The sequence below is a fragment of the Hydra viridissima genome, unplaced genomic scaffold, assembly GCF_058129835.1.
Source record: "Hydra viridissima isolate aposymbiotic clone 2 unplaced genomic scaffold, HvirCarnegie_v1 scaffold_18, whole genome shotgun sequence".
NCBI classification, from domain to species: domain Eukaryota; kingdom Metazoa; phylum Cnidaria; class Hydrozoa; order Anthoathecata; family Hydridae; genus Hydra; species Hydra viridissima.
Window position 1 is genome coordinate 2,529,705 of NW_028324317.1, and position 18,401 is coordinate 2,548,105.

Consider the following 18,401-nt stretch of genomic DNA (forward strand, 5'->3'; position numbering starts at 1 on the left):
GCTTCCTCACAGTAAACTTTTTAACACTTCCTTTGATTTTGTTTTTTGATAAGAGTTAAAAATTTTCATCCTAATTCAAAAAAATGTAAACAAGTTTTTTATTTCCCTTTTGTATATTGCAAATGTCATTAGCTCCTCATCACCACCTATACATATTCTTTAATTCATACTGTATGAATATTTAGCGAGTTATTCATTTTGCATTGATTTATATAACTTTTTTGCATTATCACTTTAGACAACAACTTTAGCTGCAACTTTAATAACCGCAATTACAAAATTTCTCTCGACTAAGTAGATTTGGGCTAGTCCACTTTTAACTGGATGTTATCTCAATTTACTGGCAGTATTACCATCATTAGTGTTTCCAAAACCTTTTTTGGGCATGTCAACAATAAGACTTAGTTCTTCCCTAAACATCATTTGGATAAATGCTTTTCTTTCTTTAACTGATTCTTTCTACTCAGAGGTTTTAGCATAAAATGACCTAATTTTCAATTTATATCCAAGTTGAAGAGTGTACTCAAAGCATCTTATCCAAAGGTGAAGAGGTGAAAGGCCAAAAGATTAAGCTTCTTTATTGACAGGTTTAGATCTAATCAATATACCATCATTCATCTCTGTTGGCTTTGCTGAATATTACAGCTTTGAGAAGATGTAGTATTTTTTAGTGCATTAACAACTTTTCCATCAAACATAGTCAAATCCATAATTGCTGTCTTTGTAGATGACTCAGCCGCTTCTAACTCTAAACTTACTACAAATGGTTCAAGTTTCTGAATCCCAATTCGTAATACTTCCTCTTCTTCTTTAATTAGCATATCTGTTTCCTTTTTGTACTGCAAACAAACTGGTCTGCAGAAATGTGTACTAGATGGTTTTTTGTTGTACCATATCACTGTATCATTAACAGTCAGTTTAAGAGGCACAATAGATGTTTGGAAAACACTCTCTTTATTTTTAATAACTTTATCTAGAGTTGTATCTAAATATTTTTGTTTATACAGACTCTGGCTAGACCCTCCATCAAAACCGCCTTTGAAATGCATGATTTCATGTTGATTGATATCTTTAACCAATAATTCAGAAAATATTTTATTGCAACTATTTAGACTCAAGATTCTACACAGTGTGTGATTAAAAAGAGATTGAAGGGAGCAAACTGCAGATGTTTCTGAAAAAGTAATATTATCAGAATAGCATTTCTTTTTTTTCAATTAAAATTTTATGAAGAGACGGATAGATGTTTGCATTTTGTAATAAGGAGCTATTTCTGATTATCTGGTATTGTTCATCAGACAGTTCAAATTTAATTTTTAGGCTGAGAGCATCTTCAACTTCCATTTTAACAGGTTCAAGCATAGACATGTTTTTCCTAATTTCATTTGCTTTATCTGGGTCCAAAGCCTTCTTTACTTTAAAAATAAAATTGTTTCTACTAATATTGGATTTTTTATAGAAGCTAATGCCAATGCTTCATGATTGCTTTCAGCTAAATGGGCAATTTTATCTCTTTTGCTTCTTTCACCAAAATTTTCCCAAACTTTATTTTTTCTACCTGGACCTTCTTTAAATCTAAATCTTTTAACAAGATCGGGGAAAAACTCCTCCTGTAAATAGAAACTTAATTAAATAGAATGATTGCATAAAAAAAATTATTAACAAATAACTCTGTTTCTTTACCGGCAACCAAACACCTTCTTTTAAAATCAATCTATCATAGTTTCTATTATGCATAGCTCCCACTTTTGCTTTAAAAACAGACAACTTATTAACTTAGCTCCCACTTTTGCTTTAAAAACAGACAACTTATTCTTTAAGTTAGTAAGCTCTGATTTATTGAAGTAATCTTCATGAAGGTTATAAACATTTAAAACTTCTTTAAACAAAGAATCAAGTAGATTAACTTTATTGGAACTTAACTCTTTAATTTTTTGAAGAAGATCAATTCTTTTCATGTTTTATATATTATCTATAACATAACACACAAAAGTTATCAATAGTTTAACAATCTTATTGTCATTTACATTATAGCTTAATAGCTACAATACTTGCTTCAATTTACTTCAACCTTTTATCGTATACTCGCTAAATGTAATATTTAGCGAGTAAATGATAAAAGCTCTATTTTAGATTGGAGCAAATAGGTTACCGTTTTGCTTTCGTCACGCATATTTAAAATTAATTAAAACTAAGGATTATGGGATCGAAATGCGGACAAACAGCACTAAAATGTATAATAACACTGCAACAAGTGCCTTTGTTTTTCGCAATTAAAATGATATTCCTGGTGCAAAACTATTCGAAAATCCTTTAAATTTTTAAAATCTTTTCTCGACCTGTTTTCCCTGGCTTAATTTAAAGCTACGAAAGCTCGACTTCAGAGAAAATCAACTAATATTCGCTTACAAATATGCTTTTAAATGGAAATATAAATATTATTACAACCTTCATTCAAAGTATCAATAGAAGGCCATGAAAAAAAAATCTGCTGAATAAATTTTTACATTATGTATATGATATACAACTGACATAGGCCATGCAAGTTTGACAAGTAGTCATTTCCCCTGTTTTCCCCCTGATTTTTTGGGAGAAACTTGAATTCCCTGACTATTCCCTGTTTTCCCTGTTTTCCCTGATCTGGCCAACACCATGTATGTATTACTTCTACTTTTTGGTTTATTTAATAACTTAGTAATTAAATTAAAAATTAACTTAAAAATCATTTAACAAATTAAGGAAAATATCCATCTGCTAAACAATGACGACAAAAATCCCCAACTCATTAAAAAACAATTTCAAACTTAATTATATTACTTTCTTTTTAAATGAAAACTATTATAAGTTTAAACAAAGGAACAACAATTACTTAAACAAATACACACAAAAAAGCAAGTTCAAATTATTTAACACTAATTTGAATACAGTTTTCAGTGTTAAAATTTAGTGTTTATTCTTAAAACCTATGGAATAAGATGCATTATTAACAAACTTACAAAATAAAAAATAAGTAAAAACATCCAAATGTATTTAATACGAAGATATTCAAATATTGTTGAAAGTTTACCAAGCATGATGCAACAAAGAATAATTGAGATGCTATTGGTGCTAAAGGAAGAGGCATTACTCTATCAAGTAATCTAAACTTTTTCAAACGTTCATTAAATCGTTCAACATGAACTCGTTTTTTCAATAAGAAAGGAATCTTGAAAGTTAACAAGCTCCATAATTCCACACTTTTGAAATAAAGCCACATCACGAATGCTACCCTCGTATAAATCTGATATAAATGATGCAGCACCATTTGGATTAATTGCAATAAGATATTTCATTGTGCAATGGCTTTTATACGAAGAATAAGTATTTCCTTGCTGCGCATAATTCTCTGGCACCTAACACCTAAACTCTATACAGTCAATGATGGCACGGATATTCTTGAATGGTCAACAATGTGACAAAGAGTTGTTCTTTTAAGATAACTTCAAAGACTTTGTTTCAAATCTCACACTCCTAGAGCTTTTCCAATATGTTTATACTTTGCTGGTCCAAGAAAGTTGTACAAAGTAGAAAATTGAAATTCAGTAATACCAATAAAATATTTACAACTTTTTTCTGAAAAAAAAAAAAATTTTCCATCAACATTGTATTTGCAACTAAACAATGCAACGAATTAGGTAAAGTCTGATTTAAAAGAACAGTGATTTTCTTGATTTTGATTTAAATTATTGTTTCAATCTTTGCTCCAAGCATATGTTAATCATATACAGTTTGAGTAGATTTATCATATATTGTAGCAGTAAATGATGCAGAAGAATCTACAATAAAGTCATGGCTATTCCCAGCAATAACATTATCAATATTGCACTCTGTAACTGTTACAGAGTATGTAGTGTTATAAGAACTAACAGAGATTAGAAACTGTGTTAATATTGTTGTTATCATTTTCGACAACAAAATCTACACGATGTAAACTTTTCAATTTAGAAATATTATTTCGAATAATCGGTAATTTTCTTTTTCTTTTACTATTTTTCTCCAACTGATCTTTTGAATGACTCGCACATATAGGATGTGGATTTTCTTCAGAAGGACCCTTTCCTACAATAAAATGCAAGGAACAAATATAGGTGTCTTTTTTAACTTTACACGTAGGAAAAAATTTACGACCACAAGCATGAAGCCATATCTTGCATTTATCTGTTCTCAAACTTTGCTGGAGTTTTTCACATTTTGTCATCGAATCTTTTATATTTCCAACTTTTGGAAATCTTAAAAAAAATATACCAGGGGGCAAACTTTCATGGTAGCGAGAATCTGATGTGCATAAACCCCAACAACAGTGTTGCACCCTTAGACAATTTTTTTTACTTGCACTGGTAGTAAACGTACTTGCATTTTGTTATGTTTGTCCGCATTTCGATCCCAGTATGCTTTGCGAAATATTTATTAAATCTATTTTTAGAACCGCAACGGTACCCTATTGGAGCAGGTAAATTTATGGACGTGGATAGAGTGCCGAAAGTCGGCACTCTAACGAAATTTGCTTATAGTGCCGGAAGCCCGTTTATTGGTTGAAAAAGTCACGTGTCAAAACAAATTCCGATTTCATATATTTTAAATTCCGATCATAAAGGAAAATATTTGAACTATATATTTGAAATTTTTCATTTCATTCATACTTAAAAGATGTCAACTAGTTTTGCATGCAAAGATACATTTTTATCATTTGAAGATTTAAAATCAGTTATTAGGAAATATGAAGATTCTCATTTTTTGCATTTGTGGGTTCGTGACGCCAAAACAATTGAAGCTGCTAGAAAAAACCATTCCAAGAAAAGCTGCTATAATAGCTCCACAGATACAGTATTACTATATAAAATATTGTTGTATGGTGGAAGGAAATTTACAAATAAAGGCAATGGAAAACGTCAAACTTTGTCAGTACTTTTTTTATTTTATAACTTTATTATTATTAATGAAGAATTTATTATAAATAAAGGTTTAAAAAAATAAATTGATAACTTATTAATGCATAGGAAATAAACAAAGTTCTAATTTAAATGCCTTATCTCATCAAAGGATAGCATATTCTTTTCATGAAAAAGTAACCGGTTTTGAACATGTTTATTATAGAACTTATAAGAAAGAGTGTCCATTCTTCTTAAGTTTTAAAGCATCAGAAGATGGGCAAACATTAATTTTGCAAGATTTAAACAATCAACATAATCATGAAGTATCTGAAGTAAGTTATAACATTTATGATAAAAAGTCCTAAAATATGTGAATTAAATTCTTGAAATTTTTTTGAACTTTTTTTTTTGAATTTTTTTCTTGATAGTTAAGACATAATTTGACAAAACAAGACTCAACAACTTTGTTAAAACTTTGCAAAATGTCAATTATTAAGATGGCTTTTTTTTCTAAGAGACTTTCAGCGTATTGAAGAAGATCATCAGATTTTGTAAACATTTTTTGGCAATCAGGACCATTGAAATGTCCACCATGGTAAGGCTGAGGATTAATATGATGATTTTTCAGCCAATTATTGAGAGAACCCAATACTCTCTTAAGACATATCAGGATCTAGTTGACATGACCAATCATCAGGTGGAGTTCCATAAGGGGGAACAATATCATGCACAAGTAAGTTTTCAAAAATTTGGAAGCTTTAGAACAGTTTTGGTAATGAAGATTTTTTAGGAAGTTGATGTTTCTGATTTAAAAGTGTCTGAGCTCATGATTCCTAGGTTCACTCTTAAAAATCCTCCAACTCCATCAACGCCCATTTTTGTAATGTGATTTAAAAGAATGTCTCTTTAGATCAGCATTTTCTCATAGACCTCTCTCATACTTTTGCAGCAAACAATTGTTTTCAATGATTTAGTACCATTCTCTGAATTACACATCATAGATGTTATTTCAAAATCATCAAGAAAATCTTCAGTTAATTTTTGTAATTTTTCACGGAAATACTTTTTAGCTAGTTTTTAACCACTAATTTTTTTAAAATGGATGCCACCTTGATGATCCTAAAAAACAAAATATAGTTAAAGAAAAACTTAAAAACAACCTAAAGTAATAAAAAACCTTTGGTAATAAATTACATTTGTACCTAATTGGACTTGAAAATAATTTCTTCTAGAACCTTGATGGAGATAAATTGTTCCCTTCGGAAAACATGTTTTTTATTGTACAGAGAACATGTTTTTTGATGCTATTTGAAATAGATTTAGCTGAAGTATTAATTTTTTAAAGAAATAAGGCTTCTCCTTACTGACACTAGTCAAACAGCTTGAGCAACGTATCTCTACCTTTTGCAGTACCTTTTTTTGTCTGAATTGTTTGTTGCAGTGATTGGATGAAGAGCTTTTTCTTTAACTCTTGCAACGTCACAAATTAAACACTCACAAATGTTGCCCGAGTTTCTTTAGATACTTTTACAGAATCTAAATCAAAAAGCTCTGGTAATGGAGTATAATGCCCCTCAACTTTTCTTCTGATGGATAATCTTCAACTTTCACTAACACATTTTGGGACACGGGCATCTTCAAAATTAATTTTTTTTTTCAAAACTGTCAATGCTTTTTGCTCAATAAATTCATTTAACTCACGTTGAGTCTTTTTAAAACAAATGAATGATACAACACTTCGGTTATCTTCAGGTTTTCTTAAAAGTGGCATTTTTATGAATGATGCATTTTTGTTCAAAACTCATAATTATATTTCTTAAAATGCAAAGTACTCATATCAACTTGTTAATCCTCTAAAATTACCGCAAGGATGATTATATATTTTCCCCGATTCTTAATTACAAATTGTAACACAATCAGATGGAATCTACAGCACAATAATTTTTCTAAAAAACTGTGATCCGAAGGTGATCAAAAATAATACTCATTTTGTATTATAAACTTAAATTTTAAAAATCAGACCGTTTAAGTTTGTAATGTCACTTACTTTTAAGTCCACATATCACTAATAAATTATTTACTCTATTTTAAAAAAAGTTAAAGTTGTAAAAATAAATAGAACTGGTTTTTAATAGTTGCCCATAAGTGTGCCATATATGGCACATAAAAAGTGACCCCCACGCCACAACCACGCATAATTACTGGATCGGCATGTCCCTATCTCTTGCAATCAAAATGAATTATTTAAATATTGCATGCTGTAAAAATGCAAAACTGAGTTGTCATTTGGGCCATAAAAAAGCCTTTTTTTTTGTCAAACTTTAAATGCAATTTTCTCTTTAATGCCTGATTTTAAGATTTAGATTTTTATAAACTACAAGTTGTACTCTTTCAACAACCCAAAGGATTTTCTCGGGTAATGAGGTTAGAACTAACTGTAAATAAGGGATCCGTGTGTTTGTTTTGAGTATTTTAGCGGTCGTCTTTATATTTTTGAAGTCATTTTAAATAGCACCCGTTTACTTTTTATTTTAAAAAATTATAATCTTTCTACTCAGTAATTTAATATCAGAAGATAATCTTTCGATATTCTTGTAACTTATTTACCAAAAAAAAATCACCATCTATCAACTGTAGGATGAGGGAAACATGAAACAGATGTCTTTTGAAGACAAGCGCAGGTATTTCGAGATCTTGTATTGAACAATTCCGAAATAGCTTTAAATATATTTATAAAAAAAAGACTCTGGAAATGTCTTTGCTGCCCTCTCCGTCTCTAAAACAAAAACAAAAATTTCAACTAAAATTGTGGGTAATGACAAAAGCTACTGATAAAACACAAATACATTTAAAAAGCTTGAAGATAACAAGAAATACGCCACAAATACCATCCAAATTAGTAAAAAATACAAAAAGCTTAATTGACTAAACTTAAAATTATTCTATTTGAGATAAGAGATCTATTTTCAAACATCTTATTATGCAGCTTTTTGTTAGCATTTAACAGTTTAATAGTCTGTTTTGGCTTTCAATATTTGTGGCGTATTTCTTGTTATCTTCAAGCTTTTTGAATGTATTTGTGTTTTATTAGTAGCTAGTTGGGCTAATGACAAGTTTTTAGTAAAAACTGGTTCAGTAATGACCTGTTTTTTCCAATTGATGAGTTCAGTGAGGTCGCAAGCATCAAGGTTTATAGTTTGTGGAACTTTAAAAGGCCTCACATCAGTGGAGCCACTTCTAGCCTGACTGCAATTACTATATCGACGGCAAGTAACCTCTGTTCCGAGTTATCAGAAGATAGAAGTATGACAAGTATATTCTCAGGATGAGCACATCAAGATACATTTTTTTGATAAAGTTTAGAACTCTTTTTTGAAACTATTATCTTGCTTCTGCCAAAATCGAAAAGCTTTAAAAGATGAAAAAGTTCACATTTAATGTCATGCTTTACTTAAATCTCAAAGAACATTGACAGATAAACCAGTGTCACCGAAGTTGCGAGAAGCCTTAAGATCTCTGCATTCTTAGGTGTAAGACCATGCTTGCTTATATAGAGAAGGAAGCACCTCATGCCACAAGTAAGCTAATGACTGTGAGAAGATCTACCTCATTTAATCAAGCTTTCCTTTCAATATTGCATTTCAATACATGCAACTTAACCGTAAGAGCTTATTTGCGAAAGAAAATCCTTTCTGATATTAACAAGAGGCTCCAGGAGGGAGATAAAAATTAGTCATTCTTTGAAAATTTTCAACTTTGGAAAAAGTTTACCAGCTGCTCCACACCATCCTTTCTCTGAAGAGATTGGTCCATCGTGCTTTCTACAATATGAAAGAATGGAAGCTCATTAATGTGAAGCATGTAAAAAGATCTAAATGGCTTGAATACTTCATGATACGCTTATAAGCACAAAAACCTTTATCATATATGAAGTGGTTTAAATTTTCAACAAGTTTCCCTGACTTTATCATATCTTTCAGTTGACCATAGGTTATAGCAGCAGTAGCAGTCAATGACCTTGTTACAAACAATCACTTAGTTTTGGAAATTCAGATTGGAGGAACTTTTTAAGACCTCCAAGATACTTACTCAGTGTTTGGATTTTCTTGTTTACTGAGTAATTAACAATGCCATTTTTCCTTTTTGTATATATGTATATATATTTTGTATATATTGTGAAGGCGGTGGATTTCGTTAAATATACTTTTATGTTAAAGATGTGATGATTAAATGTGACTATGGTGACGTTAGCGCGATAGGAGCATCAGACTTTTTATTATCAATTTTTAACGCATAAAGCAATAATAAAAATATTATTAATAATAATATTGCCTTACTCAAAATGTAGACAAAAATAAAAATACTTACGGCTGATTTTTCTTCTAATACTTGTTTTCTTAATCAATACTCTCAATTATTTCTCATCAATATATATTCTCTTGATATTAATATAACTCATACAAATAACAATACATTATTACTTATAATAGCTCTTGTTTAAAGTTACTCAAATACATTTCCTTACCAAATCCTTCTCATAAGTTCCTCTTTAAATTTTCCGTAAAATTCTTTTCATAAAATTCTCTTTCAATCTTAAAAAATCCTTTTCTCATACAATCCTCTTTTAAAATCTCTTAAAACTCTTTTTAATTCTTTTCTCGTATAATCTCTTAAAATCTCTTAAAACTTTTTCTTTCTCTTAAAATCCTTTTTAAAATCTTTCATAACTCTTTCTTAATACATCTTCAAAACTCTCTTTAAAACACTTTATCAAAATCTTCCCGAAAACATCTCTCCAAAGAGAGGGCTCCAAAAAAATCTCCCCATAAAATCTAAAACAAAATCTAAAAGATTTTCTCAACCGCAGTGATATTTAAGTTCTAAATATAATTTCAATTTCCAATTTTACTTAGTTCTTAAAGCATTGATTTAATTTCTAATTTTTATTTTACTTTTTTTGAATCAGTTCTGAAGAAATTAATTTCAGTTCAGTTCTTATGATTTCAATCATTTTAATTCTTATTTCAGTTTCTAAATCAGTTCATATTTTACTTCTATCAAATTTTACAGCAATTAGTAATCCTAACGACACATTTTTTTGAAAAAATTAAAGTGTAGTCTTGAAGTGTATGAATTTGGGTAACTTGTACTTGTTGCATTCATTTAAAAAAAAAAATCTTCTGGCTCCTTCCGGGGCTTTAAAAAAAAAAACTTACCCCACCCCGGGGTAAGTTGGCACAAACTATAAAAAAGATTATTAACGTATTAGTGAGTAAAAATGTATACAAATTATTTATTATTTCTATGAGCTAGTAGCAGTTAGTAGTTTGAATATGAAGCCAAAACAACACCCCACCTTTGCTCCTGGTAACAAAACAACACCCCACCTTGGCTCCTGGTAACAAAATCCCCTAAAAAAATTTTTTTGTAAAAAAATTCAAAAGTATTTTTTTTGTAAAAATAAATTTTTTCAATATTGTTAGAAATAAAAATTTAAAAAAAATTAATTTTATAAAGATATTTTTTATTTTCCAGCTTCCCCTGTGAAAATTTTGCCAATAAACCCTAAAAGCTTTTCAATAAACTGCCTAAAGATCCTGAAAAACGACAACTACTAAAACAGCCTGACTGATAATAGTAAATCAATTGCGACTGGAATATTTATATTAGTTTTAGTCGTAGGACCCAAGATGAAATGGTCAATTAGGAAAGTTCCCTGAGATTTCTGATACTTTTTGATAAAAGACTCAGCAGATAAACGCAATTCGTCAACTTACCCCTGCTGACAACTAGCCCCGGTCTCCCCTATCATTATTTCAAGAAATAATGTAATACATAAGTTTCAAGAAAAATATTTTAACAATTTTTTAACTTTGTAATAAACATCTAAATAACCATACAAATAGTCATAAAGTAGTCATTCAATGATTCAATTGAGTTATAATAAGATTTTTTTTTTGAAATTGAAAGAAAATATCTGGTTGAATTATAATCACAAGTTTTTGTTCAGTTTCATAAAAATTCTCATCTCTAATGATTTTTTCATTCGATTGCGGCAACCAACAGTTAAAATGCCACAAAGTGAAAAAATCCTTTCTACAAACGCCTGTAATGCTGGGGCGGACGGTAAATCTTCAGCCAAAATTGCAGTCTTGCTATACTTACTTTTGTTTTGTTTCCAAAAGAGCAGACCGTTACTTGGCAGCGCTTCATCACCGCTTATGTCAACCAAATACCTTGACAGCTGACTTGCAACAGTGATATTGTCTAAATCTTTCCTTCTTTTGTAAAGATTTTATTTGACAAGAACTTAAAGCGCTTTATGGCAGCAAATTCACATTCAGATCCATTTGATTTAGCAGCAGCTTGTAATTCTTGTTCTACTCCACAAACTTTTATTATATACATCTTTGCTGCATGGAGCAAGGTGCCCATTTCCGGTGTGAGGATAAAGACAGCAACGGTTGGATCTAATAAACATGCAGCAGACGGAAGAGGATTAAATGTATCTGAGTCCGGCTGCAGAATTGATTGAAACCGTTGACGTAGATCTCCAAGAAGATTCGCTGTCAAAGACTTGTTGGTAGGATATTCTTGCGAATGGCATTCCAAATTGAGTATAGATGGTAGAACCTGTGAAAGAGACTGAGCATCGTTCTGAAGTATATCTGTTTGTCCTGCAAATGGTTCCAAAAGTGAAGAAATATTTTGAAGACGAACCCATTCACTTGCTTTGAATGTGTCGATTCCTAAATTTAAGTAAACTATCTGTAATTAAAGTTTACATATGACAATTGTAATAACTAATAATTGTCATTGATGTACATCTCTTTTTTCCATGCTGTTGTGATGTGATTTAAAAGACAGGGTAAAGTCTTTCCGTGTTATTAGTAAACCTAATTTAAAGACAATATACCCTGTCTTGTTTTTTAATGATAATGACTAATGAACTTACAATTTATTAGCGTTTTCGTTTTTTTAGTTTAAATAAGGTAAGATACAGTTTTGTAGATTTAATAAAATTCCGAAAACAATTTATATACACTAATAACATAAATAATAAAGTAATATGTACCAATTTCTGTAAGAACTTCATTTACCGATGTCTTTATTTTCAATAGCCGGTCAATCATCTGATATGTACTGTTCCATCTTGAGGTGCAGTCAGTTACCACAGACTTCCCACACTTGTCAATAAGTTTCTCAATTGCCACACTTGATTTCCTAATTCTTGATACAACTTGTCTCGTTTCTAAGATGGTTGCACTATAATGTTCATAAACTGGTTTTATGAGAAGCTGGAGTGTGTGAGCCATAAAGGGCATTCGACGATATGGAATATGATCTGGTAGGAATAAATTAGTTTATTCTGACTGAGACTGGATCTCTTCCTCATAAGTTTCATGTTCAGACTCGTCAGATTCAAACTCATAAGATTCAGATTCGTCAGATTTCTTAGCTGCATGCACTTCCTGTAAGAGCTTGATGGCTTTAACCATATTAGACCCGTTGTCTGAAACAATCAACATAACTTGATTTTCTCTAATACCCCACTGGTCAAGACATTTCTTTAAACATTCGGCAAGCATCTCACCCGTGTGGGGATGTTGGAGTTCTATCAAATTTAGGAAAGCATGTCGTGCTTTATCAATGGTGGTGTCATAGAAACAAGCAGATATTCCAAGGAACGATACTGTGAGACCCTTCTTTGTTCAACCATCAAGACAAATTGTTTCTTTGCGTGTACGATTTATCAAGTCTTTCAGTTGTGCAGATTGTCGAAGAAAATGCTCGTTTATCCGCTTGTTCAGTGTTGCAGACCCTGCAATATAAAATTTAAATCAGTTAAGATTTGATGCACATCAGTTTGTGTAGTTAGTTACTATAGTGTTACATTAATGATACTATAATTACAGGTAAACATTTAAAAACTGTTTAGCATTGAATGAATCTAAAACAATAATTTAAAAATTTAGTTGTGTTAATTATTACCTAGCAATTTAAATTTTGGGTCAAGCGCTTTTATCATCTTTCGAAACGACGGCTGATCTAGCAATACCATTGGATAGCTGGTATTAACAATCATTTCAATCACGCTATCCTGACGCACTTGATATTCACTTGATTCCGTTGGCCACGCGGTGATTCCATGTTCAAAGCTCTCTTTTATTGTCTGGGTTTTTGTCTTTCCATTATTTCGGGAAGATGTAGAATTGATTTCATCAACTTTACTTTTCAAAAACATTTTTTCTGCATTTCGTTTTTTTCTTTTCATCCGCGTAACATTTGTGTGTCTCTTTATGTATTCTCTGAATGTGCGCTACTAAGTTACTGGAATTTTTCCGGCAAGAAATGCGCCACACGCGCCCTCATTATTTATGTCCTGTACTAGACACTTGGATTTGTCAGTTTTTTTATCATAAACGAAGAATTTCCATACAGGACTGTCACGCTTCCTACCAGCCAACAACTTTGATAAACTCATTATTCTTAGGGCTGGTACTGATTAATTTTTTTTTGTTCGATTAATCGTCTAAAATTTTAATCGATTAATCGATTAATTTCGATTAATTCTGAAGTCGACAAAATAACCTGCTTTTCACCACTGGTGAGGTGAAGTTGTTATCGGTAAACGTTAACTAACTACAGTATTTACAAACGTTAACAAACAAGACACTTAATGCCTGTTATACTGTATTCAGTTTAATTGACAAGTACAAGTAGGCATCACTTTAGCCAGTCACGTAAACAAACGAGGACGTTAACGTTTTCTGGAAGTAGACAAGATCGCAGTTTGTTGACAATGTACCATGACGAACTAAACAGTCTTTCACAAGGAACAGAAGTGGCAGGTACACACAGAATTGTCTGCACAAAACTGCTCAGGTTAGGGTAACGATGCATGTTCAGTTGCCATCACATGAGGGGATTCTCAGTTTCTGGAATTACACCTTCTTCTTGATGTCGTGTAAGCTCAGCCAGTGAGCCATGTACTGTTTGTGATTCATCTGATGAGTATTGCGATTCCGAGTCGCTGACCAACAGAGTAAGTTTCAGTTTCTTACGCACAGGTTCTGATGCCTCGCCAGTGCTGGTAGTAGTTTCACGTTCAGCTCTCTGTTTTTGGTTACAGTACACCCGAAATGCATTAGAAAGTAATGTCCAAACTGCTTCACGTTTCTCTCTTGAGAGACAGCCGAGTTTCTTGTAACGTGGGTCTAATGCCACAGCCATTTGCAACGTTGGCAATGCATCAATGTTTTCAATGCGACCTGAGAAGTCATTTAGTGTTGCAGATTTGAAACGTGCTATATACCCTGGATCGTCATCATTAACCCGCAGAAGTTTGCGCAAAAATGCTTCAAACGGAAGTACAGCCGAACATGTAGCATCCTGTTCACTACCAATATACTCAGTAGCATCTGCAAGTGGACCCAAAACCGAGACAAATTTTGACATTTTCTCCCAGTCCAACTCCCTTAGTTTATCTCCAGTGTAATTCTCGGGATGGTCAATATGATACTGCTTAATGGCATCTTTCACTTCCAGCAATCTGGCTAACATTAGGTAGGTACTGTTCCACCAAGTAGCTACATCCTGCTGCAATTTGTGAAACTTCACATCGTCAGACCTGTTAGAGGTACTGGCTTGGCTGGCCTTTAGCTCTGATGTATTCCTTGAACTGCGCTTAAAATGTCCGACTAGCTGTCGACATTTAGCCAGAATAGGAGATGAATCAGCTGCTTTCAAACCTGCTAGTATGCTCAGTTGAAGACAGTGAGCAATACACGGTATATGGCTGTAATCCGTCCGTCCTATAGCAGCAACCATATTTTGTGCACTGTCCGTTACGATACAGCTAATTTTTTCAGCAATGTTCCACGTTGCGGCAAACTCTTCATAGAAACTGGCAACATTATCAGCAGTGTGCCTTTCTTCAACATTTATGCAAGCTAAAGCGACAGACGTCAGTTTCCACTCAGAATCAATCCAATGACCTGTTATCCCACAGTACGATTCATTGTTGGTGGAGGTCCAAAAGTCAGTAGTTAGAGCAATACTATGAATGCATTCTAGAGCTTTCTTGTGCTCATTCAACTTCTCATTGTACATCTCTCCAATGATAGTGTCGATTGTACGGTAACTGGGCAAAGTACAAGTCTGGTTTTGAAGGGAAATACGAAGCACCGCCTCTAGTCCAGCATCTTCTACAATTGCTGTTGGACGTCCAGAACTGGCAATCCAATGAGCTATTGCCACCTTCAGGTCGGCTGAGACCTTTTCACTGACAGGCTTGTTTGACTGACACGTAAATAAATTGATGATTGATTTTATCTGAGGGGTCATCTTACGTTCACTGTCGACAACCTGTTGATATTTCAGAGGATGCTTGTGCTGAAGGTGATAAGTCAGCGATGTGTTTGAGCCACGGAAAGCAAACTGTTTATTGCAGTGAACGCAATATATTTTGTCACCTTCGTCTACTTTACCATCAGCATTCAACTTGAAAACAAAATGCTTGCTTAACTTTCCAGTTAAATGTTTGACAGAAACGTTGCTTTCATTAGTTGCCGCAGCCATATTTGCAAAACAAACTTTGTTTACTTTAGAAACGGATATAGAAATGTAAGATAATGTTCCCAGGTCAGTAAGTATTTTAAAATATGACAAAATTTTTCGTCGAGATTTTCAAGATACGCGCTTTCAAAATTAATTTTATATTTATCGAATTCTATTGAAAAATTCTAAATTTAATACTCTTTTCCGTCATGGCTAATGACTTTGAAACAATTGATTTTGAAAAGTTGCGTTTAGACGTTTTTAAAACTTTTAAAACTGAAAATAACTTCTTTGCGAATGATTTATATGAAAACGATATATTTTTTTTATAAATTTTTATGCTTAACATTTATCAAATTAACAGATATCAAAATATATTGTTCATACTAAAATTTAAATTAGGCCAAGTACCATACCACTTCACAAATAATTTCTTTATAAATAACGTTAATAAATATAATATAAGAGAAACAGGTAATCTTGAGTTTATTCTAATTGAAGAATATTAAAGTTAACTTTAATATTCGAGTAGTCTTAATACAACTAGTTGTACTTAATATGTAATATATTACCTATATTGAACATAGTATATATTATTCACTTGTAAGGGCTTCGTGATAAGATCAGTACGATCTTCTTGAAGTCCTGTCTGTACTATTTTAATTATAATTATAATCTCATTTATATATTTTGACTAAGGAAACTTGTAAATATTACTATTATAAATTACGAAACTTGTAAATATATATATGTACGGCAAAAAAAAAAAATAATAATAAGTAACGGAAAACCAGCAAAAATTAATCGAAATATTACTGATTAAAGAAATTTTAATTGATTAAATAAATTAGCGATTAATCGATTAATTAATCGTTATTTTCGCAGCCCTAATTATTCTGTTATTGATTGATTTGCAACTCTTAAGAATCTATAGATGTTTATTTTATTTTACAACACACCCATTGGCAGAAAAAAAGAATTACTCTGGCAAGCTCCAGAAAAACCCTTTGGTGGGAGCATTTTTGACACTTTCCTGATCTCAAAACTATAAAAACTGAAATCATCCATCACCGTCCGTGAAAGAAATTTCATTTTTAAATTTATGCTTTATAAAAAACAGCAAACGACAGCATTAAAAGTTTTTGGCATTTTTACAGCCGCAGTAACCTTAGATTTTCATATTAAAAACAATTAAAAACATATAATCTGGTTAGTGAAACTAATTAGAATATAAAACTGCAAATAATTTCATTTTTACTAAATCTGAGAATGAGCAATTATTAATGATCTACATTGCTCTTATGTTACGCTAACTTTAGGTATTCAGTATAAAATTTTGCGATCATTATTGAATATTGTTTGTAACTTCCATGCTGTAATTTCACCAAAATTAAAAAATAATTTTTAATTTTGAAACTATATAACTTTTATCAAATCCAAGAAACAGCAATTATCATTTTTAAATTTATGCTGTTACTCAAATTTTGAATTGCGCACTAAAAAATCTACATTTCAGTATTGTTATGGAATAATTTTTTAAAAGAATAGTTTTTTCAGTTTCTAAACCTAAATTGAAGGAAAAGAATGCCAAATCAAGCCAAATCACACGATGACTGCAGAAAAACCGTCTGTTTTCTCTGCATGAGAAAGAGCTCAAGGTATTGTGTTATTTTTTCCTTTTTCTTTAATAATTTGATTTATTTATAAAACATTTATTTCTTCATTTCAATATTTAACATAAAATTCTTTTGATATACATTATCTGATGAGCTTTATGTATTGTTTTCAGAGTTCTCACAAAATCTATGATGGATGATGTGTTGAGCATACTTTCATCAAGTCTTGATTTTGCTGACAACAAAGTGCCTCTTGAAATATGCGATACTTGCCGAATAACCATAGGAAAGAAGAAGAATGGAGCAGAAGTCAATTTACCACCTCTTTTTGACTTCACATCTGTCAAAGTTCGACCTTCAACAAGGGGCAACAACTGTGACTGCCTAATCTGCCAGATTGGTCGAATGAAAGTTTTTCAAAAGCACCCACTTGAAGATCAAGAAAAATTGGAAACAGACCAAACTCAAAGAAGATGCTCAGACTGCCTCTCCATTATTGGAAGAGGCATCTCACACAACTGTAACACATTTACATTTCGAGAAAATATGAGACAACTAGCCATCACGGATTCTAAAGTCTCTGAGCAAATTGCATCCACTATTGTTGCAGCCAAAAAATCCTCTCCACATGGGACAATCAGACTGTCTCATGCAGGTGGTGGTCACCCCCTACCACTAACTAAAGGTGATTTAAGTTTCTTTCAATTAGTGAAACATAAGTCAACTGAGTGAGACAGTTGCTTTTTGCTAGAGTTAAAAAAGTTTAATGGCATTATTATGAATGTAATACAATCAAGACAATAATGTGATGTAATGATAACTTTCAGGTTCATTAAAAACAAATAGACTCTTTGGTGATGGTCCTATCTTGAGCACTCAGGATCTTGTGCAAGTGCAAGTTAACACAGGCCTGTCAAACACAAACATGAAGAAGTTTGCATCAACCATCCATCACGTGTCCAAGGGTCAGATTTTGATGGTGGTGGTGGTTTCTTGAAAGTAAGTTTGGGCATTCAAGAGGCAGAGCAGAGCATGGAGGCAGGGTCACCACCAAACAAGAAAACTTTAGCCACACCAACTGCCAGGGACAGTGGAGTCAAAAAGCAGCTGCTAGTTGCAATTCCTGAGGATGTGCATGAAAATTACACTAATATTCAAAAGATCCTCAATCTTCTTGTAATCGAGAAAGTTGACCTCCTCTCAACAGATTTGAAGTTAGCCAACATTGTTTGCGGCCTTCAGTCACATGCCAGCTCTTACCCTTGCACATGGTGTGATGCCTCTCACAAGAATTTAGCCCAATGTAACACCCCTC

At 32.1% G+C, this 18,401-nt stretch overlaps 1 protein-coding gene and 3 pseudogenes across 1 annotated transcript; all 4 read right to left on the reverse strand.

Annotated features, from left to right (window-relative positions):
- Positions 1 to 3,346: 3,346 nt before the first annotated feature.
- LOC145189532 (uncharacterized) lies at positions 3,347 to 4,356 on the reverse strand (annotated as a pseudogene).
- Positions 4,357 to 10,902: 6,546 nt separating this feature from the next.
- LOC149876846 (uncharacterized) lies at positions 10,903 to 13,155 on the reverse strand (annotated as a pseudogene).
- A 482-nt stretch (positions 13,156 to 13,637) lies between these two features.
- On the reverse strand, positions 13,638 to 14,481 carry LOC149876847 (E3 SUMO-protein ligase ZBED1-like; annotated as a pseudogene).
- Positions 14,474 to 15,491, reverse strand: LOC149876848 (E3 SUMO-protein ligase ZBED1-like). The gene is made up of 2 exons (XM_090075127.1): positions 14,555 to 15,491; positions 14,474 to 14,484 (listed from the first exon to the last, which is right to left on the reverse strand). Exons 1-2 carry the CDS (start codon positions 15,489 to 15,491, stop codon positions 14,474 to 14,476), a joined length of 948 nt encoding a protein of 315 aa, XP_089931253.1.
- Between the last annotated feature and the right edge of the window lie 2,910 nt (positions 15,492 to 18,401).